The 15952-nt window shown below is 50.9% G+C and overlaps 1 protein-coding gene across 4 annotated transcripts in view; it reads left to right on the top strand.

Moving 5' to 3' along the window:
* The window catches only part of LOC137775366 (homeobox protein Hox-C6), a 64545-nt gene extending 51756 nt beyond the window's left edge, over nt 1–12789 (top strand). For all 4 annotated transcript variants that reach the window (XM_068561176.1, XM_068561177.1, XM_068561166.1 and 1 more), the window contains exons 2-4: nt 9955–10071; nt 10720–11164; nt 11660–12789. In XM_068561176.1, the coding sequence (XP_068417277.1) occupies nt 10726–11164; nt 11660–12015 (795 nt within the window). In that variant the 5' untranslated portion in view covers nt 9955–10071; nt 10720–10725 and the 3' untranslated portion in view covers nt 12016–12789. The remainder of the gene's footprint in view (nt 1–9954; nt 10072–10719; nt 11165–11659) is intronic.
* Nucleotides 12790–15952: the final 3163 nt, after the last annotated feature.

Below are 15952 nucleotides of genomic sequence, written 5' to 3' on the forward strand. Positions count from 1 at the left end.
ACCAGGCCTTAGAAGCTAGAATGAGAGGTTGACCAGAAGGCTCTGGGCATGCTGCAGAGCCGGTGCAGGACGGAGGCTACTTCTCTACACCTGACACAAGTGCATAGAAAGTGCCATGATCTGCAGCCCCATATTAGGAGGGGGGTGTGGAATGTGTGGGCTCAGTTCCCTGGGATCCCTTCAGCTCTGCATGTGCCACAGCTCTCAGAGAGGTAGAGGAGGCTGGGCTCTGCCCTTGAAAGATCCCCCGTTCTCTCAGCCCCCAGCCCAGAACACCACACCTGAACAGACAAAGTATATGTATGTGTCCAAGTGGGTATGAAAGAGGTCTGAAGCCCAGGCTGGACACAGTAAACCAGCCGTAAACTAACTTCCCAGTAGCCCATGATTCTTCCCATCAGCCCAGCCTGAAGACCATTTGTCCTCCCCTCCCCACTCATGCCCTCGAGCCCTAGGCATCTGTTAAGTTTCTTCCCTTCTGCCTCCCCGGAAAACCAACCCCCTGGAGCAGCCCCCACAGATGGGGTCAGCCAGGCTCTTGGTGACCTTTAGTGTCCTGTTGGCCTGTTGAGTTGTAGGGGGTTGGAAGGTAATGTGGGACTATGAGGCCAGATCCTTATCTGATCAAATCTGCTCTTCAGGCTCAACTCCAAATATCTCAGGGCTGCTTCCCTGCTCAGATAGTGGAGAAAATTTTTGTCTAGTAAATACTTCTTTAAAAAGTCAACTTTCTGGCTGGAAAACCCAGTGTGTGTGTGTGTGTGTGTGTGTGTGTGTGTGTGTGTGTGTGTGTGTGAAGCGAGTAAGGGTCAGGTCCCTCATTTTAGATTGTGTCTCTCCCCCTCCTCTGGGTGGAGGATGGGGGCGTGGGCTGAGGTTTTATTGAAGGTGCTTTTCCTGTTGGGAGTAGAGATGGGGTCATAAAGCCTAGAGGAGGCTGTTTTGATCTGGTGACTTCTCAGGAAGTAGCATTTGAGCTTTTGCTTTGTAAATCACTCTCCCCCAAGCTGGCCAACTAGATTGGATTGCACTTCTCCAAGCCCACCTGGGGCCCTCCTTACCTCCCTTTCCCCAGTAAACCAAAGCAGAAAATTCAAAGGAAGTCCAGGGCCCCCCAAATCCTCTGCCTCCCATAAGAAAAGGGCTCATTGGTGATTTTTCCCCCTCAAAACTCCAGATTTAAAAATCATGCCATCTTTTATTTTCTTTTGCCCACACAGACCTTGGTTCCCCCAACCTCTTAGTTAAAAAGGAACTAACATGGAAAGCAATCAGCTTCTGAGCCTGGTGGTAGATACCATGACTCCTGGGGGCTCTGCTCTCTTATGGGGCCACTGTCTCCCTGTGATGTCTTTCCTGAGCCCAAAACCCCTTCTTGACAGGGTGAGAATTCAGGTGTGTAAGAGTGAGCTCATGAAGAGAGGGGATGGGAGGGGAGCATATAAACGACCCCATCTAGCATTGTATGAATAGAGGAAACTCTCCGCAGTCAGTGACTGGGTTTTATGTAATTAAGATGGGTGCAGGGTTGTGTGTGAAAGCCCACAGCTTTCTCACATTTCTCTCTAACCAAGCTGTTGCAAAAAAAAAAAAAAAAAAATCATATTTTACCTAAATGGCTCCATTTTGTAATGTTAATGAGCCTTCCCCTCCTAAAGACACCCCAGCTTCCCATGGATCTGTCCCCCAGCTTTGGGTTAGGGAGCTAAAGGGAAAAGAAGTAAAGAGTCCTCTACCTCTGTCTCAGTTCGGGCTACATCAAGTCAGGATGCTTTCAGGCCCAGTTGTCAGGGCTCCTATCCATCGCCAGAGAGATGCCCCATATGCTGGAAATAAGGCCATAGATTATATGAGTCCCTGGGCCCTCTTAGCACTTACTTGCACAGGCTTCCGTTTACTCTCATTTATTTCCCAGAGAAGTCTGGGCTGGGGCATCCCAAACCCACAAGCATCAGAGAATCTCCCTCATTCCTAAGACTCGATGCAAATACACGTGTCTTTACAGAGAGCTGAGCAATCCCATAGCTGTATACGTGAAAATGTATTTCTAGATTGCCCTGCGTATAACAGGATGTATGTTTTACATCCCTCTCTACTCCACATTTAAATGCAGATTTATAGATATTTAGATTTATAGATCCACAGTGAACGTAACAGTCCTCTGTCAAATTCCTGTGTGCACGTTACCAATCTCTCTATAGTGTTGGATGTATAAGCTGGGATGTATTGGTATAGCTCTCCCTAAATACCTGGATGAATAATTGGTGAGTTTTTTCCCTCCGTTGGAAAGAACTCTGCGTGTGCTGCTCAATCTCTATTTTGAAAATTTTATCTAGATTTATGCAAAAGTCCCAACTCATAAAATAGCTACATATTGAAGCTACATATTTGGAGATCTTTATAGTCTTTGCAGTTTTGCTGCAAACTTAAATATTTGAAAGTGTGTTTAGAGATGGTTCCATAATGCCTGTATCTATATGTAGGGGCATAGATCTCCCTCTAGAAGGACTGAAACTTACTGCATCTCTCTGTCTCTCTATCTATGTGTCAATAAAGATATCAGGTGAGTGGGGATAGGGAACAAATATCTTTGGGCTGTTTTGCTTATTAAAGGGAGTGATTCTGTTGCTATCTCCAAGGCTGAGTGCAAATGAATTATTTGCCTCCGAAAACCTGCTCTAGGGACCACAGCCCCCTCCAGGCTGTCCCTGTGACCTGAAATCCCAGCCCAGGCTCCCCAACCTGCAGTACCTCCCAAGACAGCCACTAAGAAGGGAGAGAGAAGGGAAGAGCCCTCTAGCTCCGCTCCCCTTGGCTCCCAGGGTGGAGAGGCTGACGGAGGCGTTGTCCCCCCACGCCAACTGGGCCTTTGAAATTTGGGGAAAAGAGCGTTCAAGTCCCCCACTATTTTTGTAGGGTGCCCAAGTGGTGCCAGAGTCACTGCCCGACCCATAGATGCCCCCTCCCCAATTGTTCTTGGTGCCCAGGGCCCAATTAAGCGGCCGCCTCACTCCCGGCAGCCGAGCTCTTAGCGGCCGGGATTGATGCCTCCGCGGCTCCTGTATATCATTTCCAAGATTTTTTCTGTCCAACTCCTCGGCTCCTTTGGCTTGCGCGGCTTTGACTAATGATTGCTACAGATGCCAACGTCTCCAGAATCCTAATAGCCAGGCAGGCGGACTCTTATTTACCCGGCAACATTTCTGCGGGAAGGGGTGGGGGGAGAGGGGGTCTGAGGGAGCTGGGGCTGGGGTGTTGCAGGTGGGGGCGGGGGGACAGGGAGAAGGTTGTGACCAACTCACGTTTCACTGAACTTCTTCCCCAGTGAGAAAGACATTCCCAGCTCCCTCCTCTCCCTGAGGGAAAAGCAGAATCATAAAATAGTGCTAACAGTAACTCAGAGCTCGCCTCATTGAAAAGGATCAAAGAACGAACAGGACATGGGGAAATAATCGAGAAGTGTTTATTAGTTGTAAATAGATGAGAGATTAAGCGGGAGACCAGCGGTTTAGGGAGGAAAAAGAGGGATTTTTTTTTTCTTCCGGAGGAGAGAAAGGGAAGGGCAGCCACGGTGGGAGAAGGGGCTCCTTTTTAAAATTTCACGTCTTCCCTGTCCTCTCCGCACCCCGCATCTAGTCTTCCCGTCCGTGGAAGTGCCTCCCCTCCTTCCCTTACTTCTCCTCACCTTCGGTCCCTCCGGTGTGGGACCGCGGCCACTCCCCAGAGGCTGCTCCGGTGCCCGCTGGGGCTGCCGGGGTGATGAGGCCTCGATCTGGGGCTGGGGAGCAAAATCAGACCCAACGGCCAACTGTGGGCTGGGGGCCGCCGGCCCTGCGGTCCCACTCGCGCCGAAGTGGTGGAAAGTTGCGGCCGAATTCGCTTCTCCCGGCGCTTCAGGGTCGCCGGCGGGCCCGGGTCTTTGGGGGAAGCGTATGGAGCTCCCCGCCGAGCCTGGAGCCGGGCGTCGTGCTTCCCGGGGTCTCGATCCCGACCTTCCCATACATACACACCTCATTCGGGTGAAGAGAAAACAAAAACGCTGAGCAGCCCGGCTCCGTGCCCAGGCATGGAGTGCTAACTCCAACGCGGAGCATTTTTCTATCAGAGAATAACGGAGCACAAAATAATTCAGCAAGGCGGATGGGCAGGAGCACGGTGTGAGAGCCCCGCGCGGTGAGGCGGCTGCAGAGCGGGCCGCGCCGCATAGCCCGGGAGGACCATTTCGTTGGAGTGTAGGGCGAGGCCGTAGCCCGGACCCGGACCCAGCCGCCCGAGGGCCAATCTCTAAATTACAGCCCATCAGGAGGACTCGGAAATGCAAAACAGGGAGCCGAAAGATTTAAACAGTCGGAGGCAGAGGCGTCCCGACGCGGCCAAAGCGAAAATCAATCACGTAATTAAAACGGGGAGAGGGCGAGGCCCGAGCTTGGGGGTCCGGGGTTCGGAGGAGGCGGCCAAGGTGCGGGCCGAGGTGGGCGAGCGGCCTGAGGATGGGGCTCTCCCGCCGCGGCCGGAGCGCGGAGGGGCTGCGGGGAAGTTTATAGCAGATCGCTATTGATTCCCGCTTGGCTGGAAAGAGCAGGCTGTGTGTCCTCTTGCAGGCCGGACCCTGAAGCCGCCCGATGGGCCCTTCCCGGGCTCCCCCATTTTCATGGGGTTGTGGCGTGTGGTGATCCCTGGGGTGCCCCGATCTGTCCAGGCAGGTTTGTCTTGAGAGCGCAAGTGGCACCAAGACATTGCCTCTGGGTTTAAGGGGATAGAGGGAAGTGGCAGCCTAGTTTCAGGCACTTACATGTTGCCTTCGGACTGGATTCCCTCACCCCAGGGATCAAGGCTTGCCTTTGGAATGACTCTCATCTAGGGATCCAGGTTTGGAAGGGAGGTGAGTGGGCTTATTAAGGGGAAACTTGGGCCTGAGCTAACTGGACCCCTTTGGGCAGGGAAAGAGAAGGAACAGTTCCTGGAGGAAAAAAATAAGGCACGCAGGGAGCTCTGTTTGTGAGGGAATGATGTTCTTGTTATTACTGAGGTTAATGATGGTAATGATCGGGTATGGCTGGGTCAGCCTGGAGAGAACGAGCTCTCCACAGCCCTTTCTCACAGAGGCTTCTCTGGAGAAGTCACCGGCTCCCCAACTTGGGTGTGATTGGGGTGAATAAAATGAAGACCTTTCCTCCCTTTCCCTGCCCTTTCCTCTCCCACTCCTTAAGAACTCCAGAAAAAAGGGGGAAACCTTATAAACTCTTCAACTCCCCCCATCATTCTCCCCTGCTCTCTCCAGTTCAGTAAAATGCATCATCTTTGGGCACTGGGCTTTCGCCGGGCACCCTTCTTAGGAAGTTCAGCAAGCAGTTACCGGGCCAAGTCCCCATGACTTCTGTTTCTGACCCTGGAGGAGACCCAGGATTCTCTTGCCTGCTCTATTGGAATCCTCCCTCTATCCTTAGCCTTTCCCAGTCTCTGCCTTCCTTGGTCCTGGGTGTCTGATCCCATGGGTCTCTGGCAGCTCAGAGGCCAAGAGCATGTTGAGATGCCCTCATCAGCTCCCAAAAGGGATCCCACCTTCCTATCGGCTTCTTAATTCTGGGAGCACCAGGTCAGGGAGCTCTCCGTAAGCTCCCCTAAGCCAGCCTAATTCCTAGATCTTTCAAAACCACATTTAGAGAGCTTTAAAAGTAAAAGTCCTTTCCCCCTCTAACAGGAAAGTTCAGGTTACAAATCTTCAGCGGCGCAAGCTTCCTGCAGCCATAAGTCAGAATTTTCAACAACAACAACAACAAAAAGAAGAATTAAAGCTTGCATCAAAGGGAGAAAGGGACACCCCAACCCCAATTTTAAAGGGGATACAATCCAGCAGCCTTGGACAAGAGCGGGGGCCTCACTTGACAAGAGTCAGTGAGGCCAGGATGGGCAAGGAAGGGGGTGGGGAACCCAACCTCTAACTAACAATTTCTCCAGCATAAAAATGAAACATCAAATTCGTTAGCCCAGGGCCTTCATTTTTTTCCCCTTCCACATTATAACTAGTTATTGAACTCGCTGGAAGATCTAAAGGCCATTTGCGAAGAGACAAATTTCAATGGAGTTTCCCCATCAATAACCCCATGGCAGTGACCTATTGGAACAAGTCAAACACCCGAGGTGAAATGCAGGTCACTCTGTCTAACCAATATTAAAATGCAGCCACTTTTTAAAAAGCCACTTTAAACGAGATTTGAGGAAAATTGAATTCCAAGGAAGGCAAAGCAAGGAGGGGGAAATCCATGAGAGGACCTTGCCTATGGTCTCCGAACAAACAAGAGAGATTCATCTTTAATATTTAAAGGGGGGCAAATTAACATTCCATGATTGCTTTTTTTTTTTTTTTTTTGAGACTATAAGCGATTCCAGGAGAAAAAAAAAAGGTTGAGTATTTTCTGGTGACACTTCTGGGTTATTAAAATCATTTTAGACCAATTCATTACTTTTACTGACAAGAGATTTAAGAAAAAATCAATTAAGCATTTGCATATTCTTTTGCATACATTAGCCCTGCCTGCTGGCATTAGAAAGGGACAAAACACATACATATATACATATACACACACAGGGGGAAAAATGGGAGCCTTGCTTTAGTTTGGGGTTTTCAAGTTGCTCAGAGAAAAAATAAAAATGAAATGAATTACTTGATTGTATACCATCTAAAAGTCAATTTATTTGAGGAAGAAGAAAGAGACATGTTGCAATTTTTAATCTCTAAAACAACAACAAAAACCACATACACACACGGGCGCGCGCGCCCGCACACACCCACATCCTGCACTTCTGAGAGTGGGGAATGGAATGACCCTCATTTTCCTTCTCTTTGCCCTCCAAGTCCTGAGTTGGTTCTCCCACTTATTTTTCTCCCTAGGAAAATCCAGGGATTCTGAGAGGTGAGATTTTAAGGCATCGCAGAATCAGTGGAGCCGCTGAGGTCTCTCAGCCGGCAGCTTGTTACTGGGGAGGGGAGGAATATGGGTTATCCAACGGTCAGTATGGTAATCCGGGCACAATAAGGCCTCGCACACAATGGACACATATTTTTCTTCAGCGGTGTCAGAAGGAAAGCGCTTTGTACTGAAACATGTTTCCGAAAGAGAAACCAGATCAAGATTTAGAAAGGATATGGGGTGAGGGGGGCTTTCAGACAGTGATTGCTTAGAGGCTGGCAAAAGGTGATCAGAAAAAATAAAAAATAAAATTGGGGCAGAGAGAGGTGGAGGGCAGAGCAGGGGTTGGAGATCCCTGGGCTGAGGAGACAGGAGGGCGAAGCACAAAAGGAGATACAAGGATTCATCACGGGCAAGAACCGCTTTATTGCCCCCCTCCCCAACCCGTTAAGCCAGTGCTAAGTACAGAAGCCCTCCGAAGGGATCTTATTTCTGTGCTTGCAATAATATCCTGGTGAAAATGTTCTTATGTGTGTGTGTGGTAGAGTCTGGCTTGCTATTTTCCCCATAGGCAACTTTCTTGCTATTAAGATATAGGAGCCCAAAGAGAGGGTTTTGGTAAATGATGTAGATAAGTGTGGGCATACTTGGGGGAATCTCCCAGATTTCACTTTCTGGATGTGCATATCGAATTAGCTGTGAAAACCTGGAATGAAAACTCCACAGATTTATGGCTGCATAAGGAGGCATTTAATACATTAATAAATATTAATAGTATGAATGCATATATATTTGTTAGCAGTAATAACCAAAGACGGATTTGACATGTGGTTGGAGGCATCTGAACTCTCTGGATCTACTTACACATACTGGCCCGAAGTGGGTTTCCTGCTCCCGTTCCCTCGACCCACCTGCAGGAGCTCAGAATCCTGGGGAGTGGTGGTGTAAGATGTGCAATGCCTTGGGAAGGACTCCCTAATAAGCCCAAGAGGGTGAAGAGATGGAAGAAAAGCGAGCTGAGGTGGGGGCAGGGCTGGTAGAAGGTGAATGTGAGGACTGGGAGGAGGGGAGCCAGGTGGAGCAGAGATTATTCCCTGCCAGGATGAGGTGGGGCAGCCTGATCCAGGTGCAGGCCTAGAAGGGAGGATGGGGGTGGGGCTGGAAGGCTTTCTCCTTCAGCAGCCTTCCTCCCACCCTACCTGAGCTCTCAGGAGCTTTGCCTCTCCCCAGGCAGCAGTCTGGGGCTGGGTTCAGAATTTTTATGTAGATCAGCAGTCAGCATTGGTTTCCCTCTGCCCCTTCCAACAACTTATAATTAACCTACCCCCCTCCCACCAATAATAAAACCCTCACGCACTCCAAATCACTGTCAACCAAGCAGCAGCCTTCCCCTTCTCACAGTCTCAAGCTCCTCTTCCAGCCAAACCAGCCAGCCCTCACACGCAGAGGGTCCTGGACAGGAGTGGGCAGGAGTTCTCAACCAACTTTGGAAATCTGAGAACCTCTTCTAAGAGATGGTCAACCTCCAGGGAATTCCGGTTCTCTCACCCATCTGGTGGCAGGGGTCGGGCACTGACCTCTTGGGGAGAGGGTATCCAGGGACCCCCAAGCACTGGCTCTCGGTGAGCCTGGGGTGAGTGTGGGGGGCTTGAGCATTGCAGAAGGGAAGGCAGCCAGGGGCCCAGGCAGGGCGAATCAGTCCCTCTGGGCACCGGCTGTGGCCCAGCTCTCATTCCAGCCCTCAGGGTGAGCCCTAATTTGGAAGTGGGGACCCTCTCTGACATCCCAAAGGTGGTGAGAGACAGATTGGGAATCTCCCGCCTTCAGCCTCCCCTCTCACAAGGGTTTTATTTTTTTTCCCTTTCCCCTCCTCATTCCCTTAATTGCAGATGTTCTAATTAAACCCTCAAATAGTTGTTATGCCGTTTTAAAAGGTACTTATTCAAGTGTCAACCAGGCTGGGTTGGGAGGAGGCAGCGTAGGGCGGCGAATTAAAGGTAGATTGACTAATCACAGCGGCGATCATAATAATAAAATCAGAGGGGAAAAAAAATCACATTACGACTTTTCGTGGAAAGGAGGGAGCAGGCAGCCAGCGGCCGCCAGCCCTGCACTGCCGCCGACACAAAGAGTGCGGGCGATTCCTCGAGACTGATTTATGACGTTTTACAGCCCTATAAAAGCTGTAGCGACGAGGCAAGCGCTTCTACCACCGCTGGCAGATTTAGTCTAATAAATAAAACATAAACAGTTAACTTTATGTGTCACTTTTATTGTTATCAAGTAAAATATAGCCGAGCCCCGGCAAGCTATGATTTTAAACTATAATTGTTATCAAGTGCAACAAGGGGACCCGGCTCCCTCCCTGGGCTCTCCCTTCTGCCACCCCCCCTCAACTCTGAGTTATGGGATCAGTTAATTGGAATTGGTGCAAGACGTGGCCACCCCTAGCTGAGGGGGGTGTGTGTCAGAAAGCAGCTCTTCCTTGCCCCCTCCCTCCTCCATGGCCCTGCCACCCCACCATCAGGGTATTCCTGTGGGTGGGTAGCAGGGAGAGGGGAGGGCGCAGGAATGGGCTGGAGACCCCCAAGTCCCGCCCAGCATCCCCAGCTTCGTGAGCTCACCCTTCAGCTTTTGGAAGGCGGCCTGGAGCTGGCCCTTGGGGATGCGTGTTTACATGTAAACACATGTGTTACATGGATACAATCCCTGGCCGGAAGCAGGCTCTACAGACGCAGGCCTCCCCCTTAGCTAGGTCTGCCCTCTGTGGGGATGGAGAAAGAAGAGCTCCCTGGGCCTTGGCTGGGCACCATCCCAGGGCACTGGCCCCTGGCAGAGTGCTCTCCTCCCTGCTCCAGGTCCTTGGGAACCAGCCTTGGAGACAGTTGTCAGAAAGCAGCAGGCCAGACGGAATGGAGAGTGGAAACAGCGGCCAGCAGGAGAGATGCTCTGCTCTGGGCTGGGAAGGGAGGGTTAGTGGGTACTCGGGGAGGGCAAGGCTTCTGAACTTTGCTTTTGCCAACCACTTCCTGTCTCTCTTCAGCGGGGGCTCAACCCCCAGACCTCCAGAAATGACGTCAGAATCATTTGCATCCCGCTGCCTCTACCTGCCCTGTCCAGCTGGGACCCTGCCTCGCCGGCCCCATGGCCAGAGGGTTGGGTGAGTGTGTATGGGGAAGGGGGCTGGACTCCGGTCTCCTTGGATGGGGGGCATCCCAGGCTCACCAGCTTCCTGGGCTCAGCCTGGGCCTCTCCCCATCCAACCTCCACTCCAGTCCTCATTCAACTTCCTCTTCCTGCGAAAGAGGGGCGCTGCCACGGTGCCCTACGCAGACTGAGACAGGATCGCCATGAATGGAGACCTCTAGAAAAGCTCGGGAGCCGAAGCCCGAGGGGCCCACCGGAGGCCCAAGGGGAGACCCTGGGAGGGGGCTGAATCACAGCCCCCCGACAGCCCCCCAATGCCCAGGCTTTGGAAGGGAGCTGGGGGCTTCCCATCTCCTTTTGCAGGGGAGGGTTGTCAGTCGGCGGGGTGTGCATTGGGGGCACCGCAGCCCCTGCCAGCTAACCCCACATCACAGCCACCCCCCCCCCACCCCAGCACCACCACCACCACCACCACACGCACAAAAAAAATTGGATACATTTTGAATAAAGCGATTCGGTTCCTTATCCGGGGACTGGGTTGCTCCGTGTGATTGGCCGGCGGAGTCACATGGTGAAAGTAACTTTACAGGGTCGCTAGCTAGTAGGAGGGCTTTATGGAGCAGAAAAACGACAAAGCGAGAAAAATTATTTTCCACTCCAGAAATTAATGATCATGAGCTCGTATTTGATGGACTCTAACTACATCGATCCGAAATTTCCTCCATGCGAAGAATATTCGCAAAATAGCTACATCCCTGAACACAGTCCGGAATATTACGGCCGGACCAGGGAATCGGGATTCCAGCATCACCACCAGGAGCTGTACCCACCACCGCCTCCGCGCCCTAGCTACCCTGAGCGCCAGTATAGCTGCACCAGTCTCCAGGGGCCGGGCAATTCGCGAGGCCACGGCCCGGCCCAGGCGGGCCACCACCACCCCGAGAAATCACAGCCGCTCTGCGAGCCGGCGCCTCTCTCAGGCGCCTCCGCCTCCCCGTCCCCAGCCCCGCCAGCCTGCAGCCAGCCAGCCCCTGACCATCCCTCCAGCGCCGCCAGCAAGCAACCCATAGTCTACCCATGGATGAAAAAAATCCACGTTAGCACGGGTAGGCAACTTTGCTTTTTGCTCTCCCCCTCCCTCCCCTCTTCCCCAGCGCTCCCCACCCTCCTCGGCCCCCTCCGGCCCCCGTCCTCCTTTCTCTCCTAACCCCCTCTCTCTCCAGGAGCGACTCTGGGTTAGCACAATTGAACTGGATTTACGAGCGAGAATGGGTAATTACATCCCCCATAAATTTTATGGCTTAGCTACTCTGGGCAGTCCGAGCCATGTGCTACGATCTGTTATGTATGTGTGAAAACTATGCTCGCTTTCTAAGGGCGCATAAATAATTCAGTGTCGTTACAATGAGGATTCCCCTCTTATTACACTACAAAGTCTCCAGCTCCCTTCAACTTCTTTATAACCCCTTTAGCTTGATGACTTTATTTCCACCGCCCCTCTCCTCCTGTTACAACAGAGCTGAGGATGGGGTGAGGGTGGGGGGCAGGGAGCCTGCTGCCTTTGAACCCCACTATTTGCTTTTCCCCTCCCCCTCCCCCAGTGAACCCCAATTATAACGGAGGGGAACCCAAGCGCTCGAGGACAGCCTACACCCGGCAGCAAGTCCTGGAATTAGAGAAGGAGTTTCATTACAATCGCTACCTGACCCGAAGGAGAAGGATCGAGATCGCCCACTCGCTGTGCCTCTCTGAGAGGCAGATCAAAATCTGGTTCCAAAACCGTCGCATGAAATGGAAGAAGGACCACCGACTCCCCAACACCAAAGTCAGGTCAGCGCCCCCGGCGGGCGCTGTGCCCAGCACCCTCTCGGCAGCCACCCCGGGCACTTCTGAAGACCACTCCCAGAGCGCCACGCCACCGGAGCAGCAACGGGCAGAGGACATTACCAGGTTATAAAACATAACTCACACCCTGCCCCCACCCCAGGCCCCCATCCTCCCCTCACACACAAATTGACTCTTATTTATAGAATTTAATATATATATATATATTTTGGTTCTTTTCTCTCTTCCTCCCACCTTATCCCTTGTCATTTCCAAACAGACAAAACAGATAAACAAACAAGCCCCCTGCCCTTCTCTCCTTTCCACTGTTAAGGATCCTTTTAAGCATGTGATGTTGTCTTAGCATGGTACCTGCTGGGGTTTTTTTTTAAGGCCATTTTGGGGGGTTATTTATTTTTTAAGGAAAAAAAGCTGCAAAAATTATATATTGCAAGGTACGATGGTCTGGTTTAGGTGCGTTTCAGGGGAAATGAGGAAAAGAAAAAAGGAAAGAGATTTTTAAGCCAATTCTCCTCCTTCTTCTTTCTCCTCCTCCTCCTTCCCCGCTCTTTCCTTAGGCCTTTTGCATTGAAAATGCACCAGGGGAGGTTAGTGAGGGGGAAGTCATTTTAAGGAGAACAAAGCTATGAAGTTCTTTTGTATTATTGTTGGGGGGAGCTGGGAGGAGAGGGGGGAAGACAGCAGACAAAGCTAAATGCATCTGGAGAGCCTCTCAGAGCTGTTCAGTTTGAGGAGCCAAAAGAAAATAAAAATGAACTTTCAGTTCAGAGAGGCAGTCTATAGGTAGAATACCCCTCATCCCCCCATCGTGGTTATTGTGGTTTTGGACTGAATTTACTTGATTATTGTAAAACTTGCAATAAAGAATTTTAGTGTCGATGTGAAATGCCCCGTGATCAATAATAAACCAGTGGATGTGAATTAGTTTTACGTCAATGTCTGATGGTTTCTTTTTATCCCCCTCCTCCTTCTGACCTGGTAACATCCCACCTTCTCTATATAGTTGCCGAAGTTTACTCTAAGCAAACACACAAATCTTAACTCTCAACTCCAGTTTCCCAAGGTCCTTAGAAGAACCAGCAAAAGGTTTGGGGCAGAGGATCTCAGGAGAGGGGATGTGGAAGATTAGGGCCAATTTCTCCCTGAGTCTGCAGAGGCCAGACTCTCCTGGGGGTACTTAGAGTGGAGCTGGGAAGGGAGGGTGTCTCACTTTTCTAGAGTTTAGCACAGTGCCTTCTTTTGTCTATTTCCTTCTCCTCTCTTCTCCTTTCTCTCTGATGAGTAGGCCTGCCTAATTTGCAGACTAGAAGGCAAGTTTAGGGAGTTGGGAGGAAGAAGAGTTTTCATCTTTGGGAAGCTCTTTGGGAATAAGGGATTAAGGAAGATGCCCACTCAACATGCCTGTTCTCCTTAAAAGAAGAAACATTTTGAGCTGGTGACTCTAAAGCAGCAAAGTGACCTGTCAGGATGGCTTCTCTGTTTGTTTAGACTTGGAAAGAAGGGTGAAGTGGAGGCCAGAGGCCTGGGAGGCCCCCTTGCATGGGTAGGCCTCAAAGCCTGATTCCTGGAGATAATGAAGCACTTTTATTTTTTCCCCCTAACTTTTATCATGGACCTGCCAGGTGTTGAGAAAAGACACAGGGAGAGGCAGGGACCACCCCTCTTCCTACAACTTCCCAGGTCCCCGCAGGGCTTGGGATAGGCAGAACAAGGCTGCCTGGTTGTAAAAAAAAAAAATTTTTTAATTGTTTCCTTGGGGGCTAAGACAAACAAACAAACAAAAAACTGAGCTGGATTACCTGAATGATTAATTTAAGCCAAAGCCTCTAAAGAATTCTGGTCCTGGGGACCAGGCTCTGAGCAAGGCCTGCTCAAATTTTTGCTTGTTCGTTGGGAGAAGGTGAGGGGGTAGTTGGTGAGCTTCTCAGGCAGTTTAACCAAATTTCAGGATGGAGGGCTATCAGAAGTAGAAGAGAGAGGGAGAAGGTATCTGGGGTAAGTAGGGGAGACATGGATACCACTGTCCTCTCTCCCCAAATTCTGGAGTGAAAGGCAACAGAAGAACCAAGTTATGAAAATCTGTTTGGTGTGCTTTGGATTTATTTCCTCTTGAATGACTTGCTGGCTGGTACTTAGTGTGTGTGTGTGTGTGTGTGTGTGTGTGTGTGTGTGTTGGGGGGAATCAGTCCTGTAGGTCTACTTTCTCCTCCCTCAATGGTGCCCTGGGGACAGCAAAACAAGCTGCCTACAGTGTGAGGAAGCAGGGCCAACAATCATCTGGAGTGATTTTATGTAATCAAGTGAATTAGGGGCCAAACCTGACTGTGGCTCCCATCATCTTGAGGCAATTGACTTTGGGGCAGGAAAAGGGGGTCTAGTTGTGCTTGGGGGAAGGGAAGGAAGGTCTGAGGGGTGGACCTGGGTGTCTTTCCAATCCTGTAAGGAAGCTAAGATGGAAAGAGAGGGGAAAATGGAAATTAAGATCCATAGTCCTTTCCTAACTTTGCTCATTTGGTTTCAGGGGAATTTATTCCCTCTCCTCCCTAAAGTGGAAGAGGTGAAAGCAAGGAGGGGAAAAGTCACTATCTTTTGTGTCTTACGCTTCTTCCTGAACTTGCTGAAGGGACACGCTCTTGCTCTGGAAAAGCAGCATAAAAGGATTGGGACAGTTCTTTTATTTTTCCTTCTTCAGGGGCTTCTGTTTTTAATTCTTCTTCCCACACATACACACATGGTCACTCTGTCCTTCCTCCCTCTGTCCTCCTCGGTCTGAAAAGGGGAAACATCAGACATCCCTAGTTTGTAACAAATAAAACAAAGCTGAACCCTCTTACACTTGATTTTTGGAAAATTTTGGCCTCTGGCCTTCCCTCCAGTGAGCTCCATTCTCTCCTCTTTCCCGAAAACTCTCCTTTGCCTTGGACCTGGCCACCCAGAATGCGATCAGGCTGGCGGGGAGGAGTAGGATGTCGGGTGTGGGGACCAACCTGGGCCGGGGCCCCTAGCTCCAGCTGTCTTGGTCCACTGGATGCTGCTACAGCCTCACTGGGAAGGTGAGGGCCAGAGCTCTTATTGAAGTTGGGTTGAGCAGTGGGAAAAGGCTGCGGTGGCGGGGGTGGGGGGGGGGAGCGGGGAGGATGCAGCCCAGGTTCACGGGGAGGACACAGCATTTTCTCTCCCATTGCCTTTATATTCGGCAGCGCCTCTGACCTCTCCCCCACCCCCATCTCCGACCCTCCCAAGCCAGCCCTTGCTCAGCCCCCGGTCTCCAGATAGGATGCCACTGCTTTTGTAGGGCTGGGGATTTCTTGCCCCGAGTAATGGGAGAGGCAAGGCGCATGAATGCCTGCTAGCGTATTGTGTGTCTCTCCAATGGCTAAGTAAAAAACGAAGAAGACGGGGTGAAAACGGCGACACCAGTCTTCCAAGGTCCTTCTCTCCAAGCACCAGGAGATTCCCCAGAGGTCAAAAATCCCCTTGACGTGTAAGTAGTTAGCACTGATCTGCTCTGGGGGCGAGGAGCACAGCAGTTTCAACTCTATCTCTGTTTGCGATGCAATTTTTATCTCAACTCCCGGTCTTGGGGAGGGAAGGCGGGAAATCCAATCAGGAGCAGAGGGCTTCTGCTTGGGAAGAATGGAGTTTCTGTGCAGAGTCGTGTACCTGAGGAGTGAAGAAACTTGGCTCAAAAAGGAGAGAGAGAGTCGAAAAAGTGAGCCTGGGGGGAAGGACTGGGGAACTTTGTTTCTCTGAGGGCCTCTCACTGCCACTTGTGTGAAGTTGCCTACAAAGTTTTCTCTGCAATCTGTGCATCAGCTTTTTTTTGAGCATGGACTGGGCGGATTGCAATCCAGAGACATCTTCCTGCTGTTAGATGTATGTATATGTGTGCGCGTTTGGGGGAGTGCTAGGGAAGATAAACAATTAAGGGGTTCTCTGGAGCTTGGGGCCAGGGTACGCTCTGCTAGGCACAGTTTGTCTGCTTTTCTGAGATTAAAGAGACTGAAGGGTGTCCTTGAGATGGAGGGTGCTATGATGGGGAGGAGCAG

The sequence above is a fragment of the Eschrichtius robustus genome, chromosome 13, assembly GCF_028021215.1.
Source record: "Eschrichtius robustus isolate mEscRob2 chromosome 13, mEscRob2.pri, whole genome shotgun sequence".
NCBI classification, from domain to species: Eukaryota; Metazoa; Chordata; class Mammalia; order Artiodactyla; family Eschrichtiidae; genus Eschrichtius; species Eschrichtius robustus.